This window comes from Ranitomeya variabilis, chromosome 2 (assembly GCF_051348905.1).
Source record: "Ranitomeya variabilis isolate aRanVar5 chromosome 2, aRanVar5.hap1, whole genome shotgun sequence".
Lineage (NCBI taxonomy): Eukaryota > Metazoa > Chordata > Amphibia > Anura > Dendrobatidae > Ranitomeya > Ranitomeya variabilis.
The window spans coordinates 1110280319-1110293306 of record NC_135233.1 but is presented as its reverse complement, the minus strand read 5'-3'; the positions used below and the strand labels follow the sequence as shown (position 1 = coordinate 1110293306).

Sequence of the window (12988 nt, the reverse complement as noted above, 5' to 3'; positions counted from 1 at the left end):
CCCCCTATAGTGGATGTAGTCAGCGTTCTAGGAGGGATCACTGCTCTCTATATCGGATGTAGTCAGCGTTCTCCTAGGAAGGATCACTGCCCTCTATAGTGGATGTAGTCAGCGTTCTCCTAGGAAGGATCACTGCTCTCTATAGTGGATGTACTCAGCGTTCTCCTAGGAGAGATCACTGCCCTCTATAGTGGATGTAGTCAGCTTTCTCCTAGGAGGGATCACTGTCCCTATACTGGATGTAGTCAGCGTTCTCCTAGGAGGGATCACTGCTCTCTATAGTGGATGTAGTCAGCATTCTCTTAGGAAGGATCACTGCCCCCTATAGTGGATGTAGTCAGCGTTCTAGGAGGGATCACTGCTCTCTATATCGGATGTAGTCAGCGTTCTCCTAGGAAGGATCACTGCCCTCTATAGTGGATGTAGTCAGCGTTCTCCTAGGAAGGATCACTGCTCTCTATAGTGGATGTACTCAGCGTTCTCCTAGGAGGGATCACTGCTCTCTATAGTGGATGTAGTCAGCTTTCTCCTAGGAGGGATCACTGTCCCTATACTGGATGTAGTCAGCTTTCTCCTAGGAGGGATCACTGCTCTCTATAGTGGATGTAGTCAGCGTTCTCCTAGGAGAGATCACTGCTCCCTATAGTGGATGTAGTCAGCGTTCTCCTAGGAGGGATCACTGCCCCCTATAGTGGATGTAGTCAGCGTTCTCCTAGGAGGGATCACTGCTCTCTATAGTGGATGTAGTCAGCGTTCTCCTAGGAGGGATCACTGCTCCCTATAGTGGATGTAGTCAGCGTTCTCCTAGGAGGGATCACTGTTCCCTATATTGGATGTAGTCAGCGTTCTAGGAGGGATCACTGCCCCCTATATTGGATGTAGTCAGCGTTCTCCTAGGAGGGATCACTGCCCCCTATAGTGGATGTAGTCAGCGTTCTCCTAGGAGGGATCACTGCTCTCTATATTGGATGTAGTCAGCGTTCTCCTAGGAGGGATCACTGCCCCCTATAGTGGATGTAGTCAGCGTTCTCCTAGGAGGGATCACTGCTCTCTATAGTGGATGTAGTCAGCGTTCTCCTAGGAGGGATCACTGCTCCCTATAGTGGATGTAGTCAGCGTTCTCCTAGGAGGGATCACTGCCCTCTATAGTGGATGTAGTCAGCGTTCTCCTAGGAAGGATCACTGCTCTCTATATCGGATGTAGTCAGCGTTCTCCTAGGAAGGATCACTGCCCTCTATATTGGATGTAGTCAGCGTTCTCCTAGGAAGGATCACTGCTCCCTATAGTGGATGTAGTCAGCATTTGTTCTGTCCCACTGACTTGTTTTCTCTTTTTTTTTTTCTGTAGATCTCTGTCATCCGAGCGTCTTTAAGGTAATGATTTCTGTGTACGACATTATGTATTTAACTTCTTCAGGATCCACTCATCCCTGATGTGTGGTGTATATAGGGGATGTGTATACGGGTCTTTTATATAGGGGATGTGTATACGGCTCTTGTATATAGGGGATGTGTATACGGCTCTTGTATATAGGGGACGTATATATGGCTCTTGCATATAGGGCATGTGTATACGGCTCTTGTGTATAGGGGATGTGTATACGGCTCTTGTATATAGGGGATGTGTATACGGCTCTTGTATATAGGGGATGTGTATACGGCTCTTGTATATAGGGGATGTGTATACGGCTCTTGTATATAGGGGATGTGTATACGGCTCTTGTATATAGGGGATGGGTGTACGGCTCTTGTATATAGGGTATGTGTATATGGCTCTTGTATATAGAGGATGTGTATACGGCTCTTGGATATAGGGGATGTGTATACGGCTCTTGTATATAGGGGATGGGTATACGGGTCCTGTATATAGGGCATGTGTATACGGCTCTTGTGTATAGGGGATGTGTATACGGCTCTTGTATATAGGGGATGTGTATACGGCTCTTGTATATAGGGGATGTGTATACGGCTCTTGTATATAGGGGATGTGTATATGGCTCTTGTATATAGAGGATGTGTATACGGCTCTTGGATATAGGGGATGTGTATACTGCTCTTGTATATAGGGGATGGGTATACGGGTCCTGTATATAGGGCATGTGTATACGGCTCTTGTATACAGTATAGGGGATGTGTATACGGCTCTTGTATATAGGGGATGTGTATACGGCTCTTGTTTATAGGGGATGTGTATATGGCTCTTGTATACAGTATAGGGGATGTGTATACGGTTCTTGTATATAGGCGATGTGTATACGGCTCCTGTATATAGGGGATGGGTATACGGGTCCTGTATATAGGGCATGTGTATACGGCTCTTGTATATAGGGGCTGTTTATACGGCTCCTGTATATAGGAGATGTGTATACCTCCAGCCTTCATCTTCCCCTCTGTGCTCGTCCTAGTATGATAACCCCCATCTTCCTCCGGCCGGCTCTGGGTCAATATTCGCTTTGCCGTCACATGTTTCCTTTTAATTAAAGTTGGTGAAGCGCAGAGAAAGTGTCAGCTGTACAGAGATGGATGGTGGATAATACACAGGATAGAAGTATACAACCCTAGATATATACACTGAATATAAAAAGTCTACACGCCTCTTTAAAATATTTGTCGTGTAAAATATTCCTACAAGAAAAATAATTTCAGTTCTTTCCCCACTTTAGTGTCACCACATCTGTTCAAATCCCACCTAATTTTGAAGGGAAAATAAAAATAAGAAACCTTCTATAAACCTTCTATAATGCACTTGCGTAAGTGTTAGCACTGTCTTCTACTTTGGATGTGATTGTGCTCAGTCAGACAATCCCATTTCCCCTCACTTTACACCGTAGTCAGCGCTCGTCCACCGTCATGTTCAGCAATTCTGATTCACCCCAGAGAAAGTGTCGCTGCTCTAGGAAGATTTTCCTGACATTTACTGAACCGTAATCAGCTGACAACACAGCAAAGGATCTCATTGTGGAAAGCTGTCAGTCATGGGAAGGGACAAGAACATTTCCCAGGCATCCGATCTACCAGGGACTCCGTGAAAATGTCAAGAAGGAGCTTAAATTTGGTGCCACAGCGACATTACCGAGTATTGGACGTCCCTGAAACGTTGCTGAAAGAGAAAAGAGAGCTGGTCAACAGCAACATTAAAGGAGCTGCAGGAATTTCTGGCCAGCCCCGATTGTGTTCTGCATGTGACAACAATCTCCTTCACTCTTCATATGTCCAGCATGTGGGATCAGGGGACAAGACTGAATCCTTTTCTTAAACAGAAAATCATCTTGGCCACCAATGTTCTACCAAAACCTCCATTATGTCTGCCAGAAGCAGGAAACATGTTCTGTCTTCGGAGACTGACTGGGAACTTTGTGGCCATAATTCCAGAAGGTGTAAAGCTGACACCGCGCATCACCAGAAGATCACCATCCCCACAGTGAGGCATGGTGGGGGGCAGCATTGTGCTCTGGGGCTGGTCTTTCTGTCATCCATGACAGCACCACACCAGAGAGGGGAGCCACACATTAAGGATAAAATAAAAGAGGAGAACCTTTCCGCTGCATCAGTTGGCTTTCTGTCCTTGTTGGAAAGCTCAAGCTGAAGATCTCAGGACTGATAGAAGAGGAGATTACCCAGGCCTCACCCGGTTGCCTAGAAGAACAGCTGCTTTCTTGTAGCACCAGGTCGGGTTCTTGATGCTCGCCACTGGTCCAGTGGGGGCTCGTATGGACCTGAGCGGCTGAGGCCTTTTTCCCATATCTTCGGGCACCACGTTGTCCCGGGCTGGAACCAGATGATGAATGCGCTGAAGACTTGTGAACCGGATGTGCTAAGGTTTACTTCTGGGGGGATGCAGGGAGTCCAGAGGGCGCCGTACACAGGAGATGCCCCCGTAATCTGACAGATGTGGATCATCAATCCTAGATGTGCCGAGAGATAGACCCCGACCCAAAAACACTGAACGTTGCCAGAAACTCACAGGGAACTGCAACAAAGTATCAGTGCCCGGGTGTGCAGATTTGTGCAACTACATGATTTTATGGCTTTATTTTTATTTTTACAACAGAAAAGATTTCACTTTGTTTTCCTCAGGATTTGTACAGATTATGGCGACATTAAAGGGTGAGAAGTACTGGGATATTACAGGGGTGTGTAGACTTCTTATATCAGGAAGGGTGGGCAGGCAGGGGCTCGGGTCTTGCAGAGTTCAGTGTTACTGGAGTGTGTAGACTTCCTATATGAGTTTAACCAGTATAAAGATATCACCCAGTAATCCGACCCTGGTGCCCAGAGGATATAACGAACCCCAGTAAGGGCTGAGTGCTGCTGTGGGCGGGCTGAGTGCTGCTGTGGGCGGGCTGAGTGCTGCTGTGGGCGGGCTGAGTGCTGCTGTGGGCGGGCTGAGTGCTGCTGTGGGCGGGCTGAGTGCTGCTGTGGGCGGGCTGAGTGCTGCTGTGGGCGGGCTGAGTGCTGCTGTGGGCGGGCTGAGTGCTGCTGTGGGCGGGCTGAGTGCTGCTGTGGGCGGGCTGAGTGCTGCTGTGGGCGGGCTGAGTGCTGCTGTGGGCGGGCTGAGTGCTGCTGTGGGCGGGCTGAGTGCTGCTGTGGGCGGGCTGAGTGCTGCTGTGGGCGGGCTGAGTGCTGCTGTGGGCGGGCTGAGTGCTGCTGTGGGCGGGCTGAGTGCTGCTGTGGGCGGGCTGAGTGCTGCTGTGGGCGGGCTGAGTGCTGCTGTGGGCGGGCTGAGTGCTGCTGTGGGCGGGCTGAGTGCTGCTGTGGGCGGGCTGAGTGCTGCTGTGGGCGGGCTGAGTGCTGCTGTGGGCGGGCTGAGGGCTGCTGTGGGCGGGCTGGGTGCCGCTGTGGGCGGGCTGGGTGCCGCTGTGGGCGGGCTGGGTGCCGCTGTGGGCGAGCTGGGTGCCGCTGTGGGCGGGCTGAGGGCTTCTCTTGATGCGCTGACTGTGGTGTCTTGCAGGTGGACTGCGTGGTCCGGCTTCACGTGGGATCTGTTAAGGCTTGTGGCCCAGGAGACAATGGACAGTGCTTCACCGTGGCCTGGATGCCCACCAAACCTCACCAGTACCTGGCTGCCGGATTTTATGATGGTGAGTGCCGCCAGTATGTGACCGCTGCTGCTTCTCACCAGCTCTGGGACGCCGTCTGGTAACATTCAGGTGACCGGTGTCTGGCTGTGATGGCGGCACTGGTGGACACAGACAGAAAAGGGCCCCTGTGCAAGAACAATATATGGGCCCTCTGCAGCCCAAAAGCTCCTGAAATTGCAAAATTGCACCTTCTTTGGAGGTAGAAATGGGCCCTTGTGCGGCCACACAGGCTGCACCGATATTTCTGCACCTGGATGGCGGCCATTTTGTTTGTCCCCGGCTTTCCCAAACACTGGGATGGTGTCACCTGACATCGTTACGAGCTGTGATGGCGGTCATGGTGGTTGTCACCGGCTTTCCCAGTCACTAGGGGAGTCACATGACATCGTTACGAGCTGTGATGGCTGCCATGTTGGTTGTCACCGGCTTTCCCAGTCACTAGGGGAGTCACCTGACATCGTTATGAGCTGTGATGGCGGCCATGTTGGTTGTCACCGGCTTTCCCAGTCACTAGGGGAGTCACATGACATCGTTACGAGCTGTGATGGCGACCATGTTGGTTATCACCGTCTTTCCCAGTCACTAGGGGAGTCACCTGACATCGGTACGAGCTGTGATGGCGGCCATGTTGGTTATCACAGTCTTTCCCAGTCACTAGGGGAGTCACATGACATCGGTACGAGCTGTGATAGCGGCCATGTTGGTTATCACCGTCTTTCCCAGTCACTAGGGGAGTCACATGACATCGGTATGAGCTGTGATGGCGGCCATGTTGGTTGTCACCGTCTTTCCCAGTCACTAGGGGAGTCACCTGACATCGTTACGAGCTGTGATGGCGGCCATGTTGGTTGTCACCGGCTTTCCCAGTCATTAGGGGAGTCACCTGACATCGTTACGAGCTGTGATGGCGGCCATGTTGGTTGTCACCGGCTTTCCCAGTCACTAGGGGAGTCACATGACATCGGTACGAGCTGTGATGGCGGCCATGTTGGTTGTCACCGGCTTTCCCAGTCACTAGGGGAGTCACCTGACATCGGTACGAGCTGTGATGGCGGCCATGTTGGTTGTCACCGTCTTTCCCAGTCACTAGGGGAGTCACCTGACATCGGTACGAGCTGTGATGGCGGCCATGTTGGTTATCACAGTCTTTCCCAGTCACTAGGGGAGTCACATGACATCGTTACGAGCTGTGATGGCGGCCATGTTGGTTGTCACCGGCTTTCCCAGTCACTAGGGGAGTCACATGACATCGTTACGAGCTGTGATGGCGGCCATGTTGGTTATCACCGTCTTTCCCAGTCACTAGGGGAGTCACCTGACATCGGTACGAGCTGTGATGGCGGCCATGTGGGTTATCACAGTCTTTCCCAGTCACTAGGGGAGTCACATGACATTGGTACGAGCTGTGATAGCGGCCATGTTGGTTATCACCGTCTTTCCCAGTCACTAGGGGAGTCACATGACATCGGTATGAGCTGTGATGGCGGCCATGTTGGTTGTCACCATCTTTCCCAGTCACTAGGGGAGTCACCTGACATCGTTACGAGCTGTGATGGCGGCCATGTTGGTTGTCACCGGCTTTCCCAGTCATTAGGGGAGTCACCTGACATAGTTACGAGCTGTGATGGCGGCCATGTTGGTTGTCACCGGCTTTCCCAGTCACTAGGGGAGTCACATGACATCGGTACGAGCTGTGATGGCGGCCATGTTGGTTGTCACCGGCTTTCCCAGTCACTAGGGGAGTCACCTGACATCGGTACGAGCTGTGATGGCGGCCATGTTGGTTGTCACCGTCTTTCCCAGTCACTAGGGGAGTCACCTGACATCGGTACGAGCTGTGATGGCGGCCATGTTGGTTATCACAGTCTTTCCCAGTCACTAGGGGAGTCACATGACATCGGTACGAGCTGTGATGGCGGCCATGTTGGTTGTCACCGTCTTTCCCAGTCACTAAGGGAGTCACATGACATCGGTACGAGCTGTGATGGCGGCCATGTTGGTTGTCACTGTCTTTCCCAGTCACTAGGGGAGTCACCTGACATCGGTACGAGCTGTGATGGCAGCCATGTTGGTTGTCACCGTCTTTCCCAGTCACTAGGGGAGTCACCTGACATCGTTACGAGCTGTGATGGCGGCCATGTTAGTTGTCAGCGGCTTTCCCAGTCACTAGGGGAGTCACATGACATCGTTACGAGCTGTGATGGCGGCCATGTTGGTTGTCACCGTCTTTCCCAGTCACTAGGGGAGTCACATGACATCGTTACGAGCTGTGATGGCGGCCATGTTGGTTGTCACCGACTTTCCTAGTCACTAGGGGAGTCACATGACATCGGTACGAGCTGTGATGGCGGCCATGTTGGTTATCACAGTGTTTCCCAGTCACTAGGGGAGTCACCTGACATCGGTACAAGCTGTGATGGCAGCCATGTTGGTTGTCACCGTCTTTCCCAGTCACTAGGGGAGTCACCTGACATCGTTACGAGCTGTGATGGCGGCCATGTTAGTTGTCACCGGCTTTCCCAGTCACTAGGGGAGTCACATGACATCGTTACGAGCTGTGATGGCGGCCATGTTGGTTATCACCGTCTTTCCCAGTCACTAGGGGAGTCACATGACATCGGTACGAGCTGTGATGGCGGCCATGTTGGTTGTCACCGTCTTTCCCAGTCACTAGGGGAGTCACATGACATCGTTACGAGCTGTGAAGGCGGCCATGTTGGTTGTCACCGTCTTTCCCTGTCACTAGGGGAGTCACATGACATCGGTACGAGCTGTGATAGCAGCCATGTTGGTTATCACCGTCTTTCCCAGTCACTAGGGGAGTCACATGACATCGGAACGAGCTGTGATGGCGGCCATGTTGGTTATCACAGTCTTTCCCAGTCACTAGAGGAGTCACATGACATCGGTACGAGCTGTGATGGTGGCCATGTTGGTTGTCACCGTCTTTCCCAGTCACTAGGGGAGTCACCTGACATCGGTACGAGCTGTGATGGCGGCCATGTTGGTTATCACCGTCTTTCCCAGTCACTAGGGGAGTCACATGACATCGGTACGAGCTGTGATGGCGGCCATGTTGGTTGTCACCGTCTTTCCCAGTCACTAGGGGAGTCACATGACATCGGTACGAGCTGTGATGGCGGCCATGTTGGTTGTCACTGTCTTTCCCAGTCACTAGGGGAGTCACCTGACATCGTTACGAGCTGTGATGGCGGCCATGTTGGTTGTCACCGTCTTTCCCAGTCACTAGGGGAGTCACCTGACATCGTTACGAGCTGTGATGGCGGCCATGTTGGTTGTCACCGGCTTTCCCAGTCACTAGGGGAGTCACATGACATCGTTACGAGCTGTGATGGCGGCCATGTTGGTTATCACCGTCTTTCCCAGTCACTAGGGGAGTCAACTGACATCGGTACGAGCTGTGATGGCGGCCATGTTGGTTATCACAGTCTTTCCCAGTCACTAGGGGAGTCACATGACATCGGTACGAGCTGTGATAGCGGCCATGTTGGTTATCACCGGCTTTCCCAGTCACTAGGGGAGTCACATGACATCGGTGCGAGCTGTGATGGCGGCCATGTTGGTTGTCACCGTCTTTCCCAGTCACTAGGGGAGTCACATGACATCGGTACGAGCTGTGATGGCAGCCATGTTGGTTGTCACCGTCTTTCCCAGTCACTAGGGGAGTCACATGACATCGGTACGAGCTGTGATGGCGGCCATGTTGGTTGTCACCGTCTTTCCCAGTCACTAGGGGAGTCACCTGACATCGGTACGAGCTGTGATGGCGGCCATGTTGGTTATCACCGTCTTTCCCAGTCACTAGGGGAGTCACATGACATCGGTACGAGCTGTGATGGCGGCCATGTTGGTTGTCACCGTCTTTCCCAGTCACTAGGGGAGTCACATGACATCGGTACGAGCTGTGATGGCGGCCATGTTGGTTGTCACTGTCTTTCCCAGTCACTAGGGGAGTCACCTGACATCGTTACGAGCTGTGATGGCGGCCATGTTGGTTATCACCGTCTTTCCCAGTCACTAGGGGAGTCAACTGACATCGGTACGAGCTGTGATGGCGGCCATGTTGGTTATCACAGTGTTTCCCAGTCACTAGGGGAGTCACATGACATCGGTACGAGCTGTGATAGCGGCCATGTTGGTTATCACCGGCTTTCCCAGTCACTAGGGGAGTCACATGACATCGGTGCGAGCTGTGATGGCGGCCATGTTGGTTGTCACCATCTTTCCCAGTCACTAGGGGAGTCACCTGACATCGTTACGAGTTGTGATGGCGGCCATGTTCGTTATCACCGTCTTTCCCAGTCACTAGGGGAGTCACCTGACATCGGTACGAGCTGTGATGGCAGCCATGTTGGTTGTCACCGTCTTTCCCAGTCACTAGGGGAGTCACATGACATCGGTGCGAGCTGTGATGGCGGCCATGTTGGTTGTCACCATCTTTCCCAGTCATTAGGGGAGTCACATGACATCGTTACGAGCTGTGATGGCGGCCATGTTGGTTGTCAAAAGCTTTCCCAGTCACTAGGGGAGTCACATGACATCGGTGCGAGCTGTGATGGCGGCCATGTTGGTTGTCACCATCTTTCCCAGTCACTAGGGGAGTCACCTGACATCGTTACGAGTTGTGATGGCGGCCATGTTCGTTATCACCGTCTTTCCCAGTCACTAGGGGAGTCACCTGACATCGGTACGAGCTGTGATGGCAGCCATGTTGGTTGTCACCGTCTTTCCCAGTCACTAGGGGAGTCACATGACATCGGTGCGAGCTGTGATGGCGGCCATGTTGGTTGTCACCATCTTTCCCAGTCATTAGGGGAGTCACATGACATCGTTACGAGCTGTGATGGCGGCCATGTTGGTTGTCAAAAGCTTTCCCAGTCACTAGGGGAGTCACATGACATCGTTACGAGCTGTGATGGCGGCCATGTTGGTTGTCACCGGCTTTCCCAGTCACTAGGGGAGTCACATGACATCGGTACGAGCTGTGATGGCGGCCATGTTGGTTGTCACCGGCTTTCCCAGTCACTAGGGGAGTCACATGACATCGGTACGAGCTGTGATGGCGGCCATGTTGGTTGTCACCGGCTTTCCCAGTCAGTAGGGGAGTCACATGACATCGTTACGAGCTGTGATGGCGGCCATGTTGGTTGTCACCGGCTTTCCCAGTCACTAGGGGAGTCACATGACATCGGTACGAGCTGTGATGGCGGCCATGTTGGTTGTCACCGGCTTTCCCAGTCACTAGGGGAGTCACATGACATCGGTGCGAGCTGTGATGGCAGCCATGTTGCTTGTCACCATCTTTCCCAGTCACTAGGGGAGTCACATGACATCGGTGCGAGCTGTGATGGCAGCCATGTTGGTTGTCACCATCTTTCCCAGTCACTAGGGGAGTCACATGACATCGGTACGAGCTGTGATGGCAGCCATGTTGGTTGTCACCGTCTTTCCCAGTCACTAGGGGAGTCACATGACATCGGTAGGAGCTGTGATGGCAGCCATGTTGGTTGTCACCGTCTTTCCCAGTCACTAGGGGAGTCACATGACATCGGTACGAGCTGTGATGGCGGCCATGTTGGTTGTCACCGTCTTTCCCAGTCACTAGGGGAGTCACATGACATTGGTTATGAGCTGTGATGGCGGCCATGTTGGTTGTCACCATCTTTCCCAGTCACTAGGGGAGTCACCTGACATCGTTACGAGCTGTGAAGGCGGCCATGTTGGTTGTCACCGTCTTTCCCAGTCACTAGGGGAGTCACATGACATCGGTACGAGCTGTGATGGCGGCCATGTTGGTTGTCACCGTCTTTCCCAGTCACTAGGGGAGTCACATGACATCGGTACGAGCTGTGATGGCGGCCATGTTGGTTGTCACCGTCTTTCCCAGTCACTAGGGGAGTCACATGACATCGGTACGAGCTGTGATGGCGGCCATGTTGGTTGTCACCGTCTTTCCCAGTCACTAGGGGAGTCACCTGACATCGGTATGAGCTGTGATGGCGGCCATGTTGGTTGTCACCGGCTTTCCCAGTCACTAGGGGAGTCACATGACATCGGTACGAGCTGTGATGGCGGCCATGTTGGTTGTCACAGTCTTTCCCAGTGACTAGGGGAGTCACCTGACATCGTTACGAGCTGTGATGGCCATGTTGGTTGTCACCAGTGTCCGCCCTCTTAGTTGTCACGTCCTCACAGGCGAGCTGTGATTTCTCGGGGGTCTCCATTATCTTACAACTGCTCTTTTGTGATTATAGGTCTCGTAGCAATATGGGATTTGAAGACCAAGTCCGTCCTGCAGAGGGTCCGTCAGGGCCGGGTGATCAAGCAGTACCCCTTCCACAGCTTCTCCGCCCACGACGGCGCCGTGCGCAGCATCGAGTGGTGTAAAGCAGACAGGTGCGAGGCTATCACACTGCTCCACCATCCATGGCTGCCGGCCTGAGACTCCTCGATGTGTCAGCGGCGGCTTATATGGCTCCTGGAGTGTAATAACCTCCCCTTATATGGCTCCTGGAGTGTAATAACCTCCCCTTATATGGCTCCTGGAGTGTAATAACCTCCCCTTATATGGCTCCTGGAGTGTAATAACCTCCCCTTATATGGCTCCTGGAGTGTAATAACCTCCCCTTATATGGCTCCTGGAGTGTAATAACCTCGCCTTATATGGCTCCTGGAGTGTAATAACCTCCCCTTATATGGCTCCTGGAGTGTAATAACCTCGCCTTATATGGCTCCTGGAGTGTAATAACCTCGCCTTATATGGCTCCTGGAGTGTAATAACCTCCCCTTATATGGCTCCTGGAGTGTAATAACCTCCCCTTATATGGCTCCTGGAGTGTAATAACCTCGCCTTATATGGCTCCTGGAGTGTAATAACCTCCCCTTATATGGCTCCTGGAGTGTAATAACCTCCCCTTATATGGCTCCTGGAGTGTAATAACCTCCCCTTATATGGCTCCTGGAGTGTAATAACCTCCCCTTATATGGCTCCTGGAGTGTAATAACCTCCCCTTATATGGCTCCTGGAGTGTAATAACCTCGCCTTATATGGCTCCTGGAGTGTAATAACCTCCCCTTTATATGGCTCCTGGAGTGTAATAACCTCCCCTTATATGGCTCCTGGAGTGTAATAACCTCCCCTTATATGGCTCCTGGAGTGTAATAACCTCGCCTTATATGGCTCCTGGAGTGTAATAACCTCCCCTTATATGGCTCCTGGAGTGTAATAACCTCCCCTTATATGGCTCCTGGAGTGTAATAACCTCCCCTTATATGGCTCCTGGAGTGTAATAACCTCCCCTTATATGGCTCCTGGAGTGTAATAACCTCCCCTTATATGGCTCCTGGAGTGTAATAACCTCGCCTTATATGGCTCCTGGAGTGTAATAACCTCCCCTTATATGGCTCCTGGAGTGTAATAACCTCGCCTTATATGGCTCCTGGAGTGTAATAACCTCGCCTTATATGGCTCCTGGAGTGTAATAACCTCCCCTTATATGGCTCCTGGAGTGTAATAACCTCCCCTTATATGGCTCCTGGAGTGTAATAACCTCGCCTTATATGGCTCCTGGAGTGTAATAACCTCCCCTTATATGGCTCCTGGAGTGTAATAACCTCCCCTTATATGGCTCCTGGAGTGTAATAACCTCCCCTTATATGGCTCCTGGAGTGTAATAACCTCCCCTTATATGGCTCCTGGAGTGTAATAACCTCCCCTTATATGGCTCCTGGAGTGTAATAACCTCGCCTTATATGGCTCCTGGAGTGTAATAACCTCCCCTTTATATGGCTCCTGGAGTGTAATAACCTCCCCTTATATGGCTCCTGGAGTGTAATAACCTCCCCTTATATGGCTCCTGGAGTGTAATAACCTCGCCTTATATGGC

General features: G+C 52.1%; 1 protein-coding gene across 3 annotated transcripts in view; it reads left to right on the top strand.

Moving 5' to 3' along the window:
- GTF3C2 (general transcription factor IIIC subunit 2) overlaps window positions 1-12988 on the top strand; it is a 160944-nt gene that overhangs the window by 128116 nt on the left and 19840 nt on the right. For all 3 annotated transcript variants that reach the window (XM_077291968.1, XM_077291969.1, XM_077291967.1), the window contains exons 12-14: window positions 1349-1374; window positions 4952-5081; window positions 11357-11498. In XM_077291968.1, coding sequence (XP_077148083.1) covers window positions 1349-1374; window positions 4952-5081; window positions 11357-11498 — 298 coding nt within the window. The remainder of the gene's footprint in view (window positions 1-1348; window positions 1375-4951; window positions 5082-11356; window positions 11499-12988) is intronic.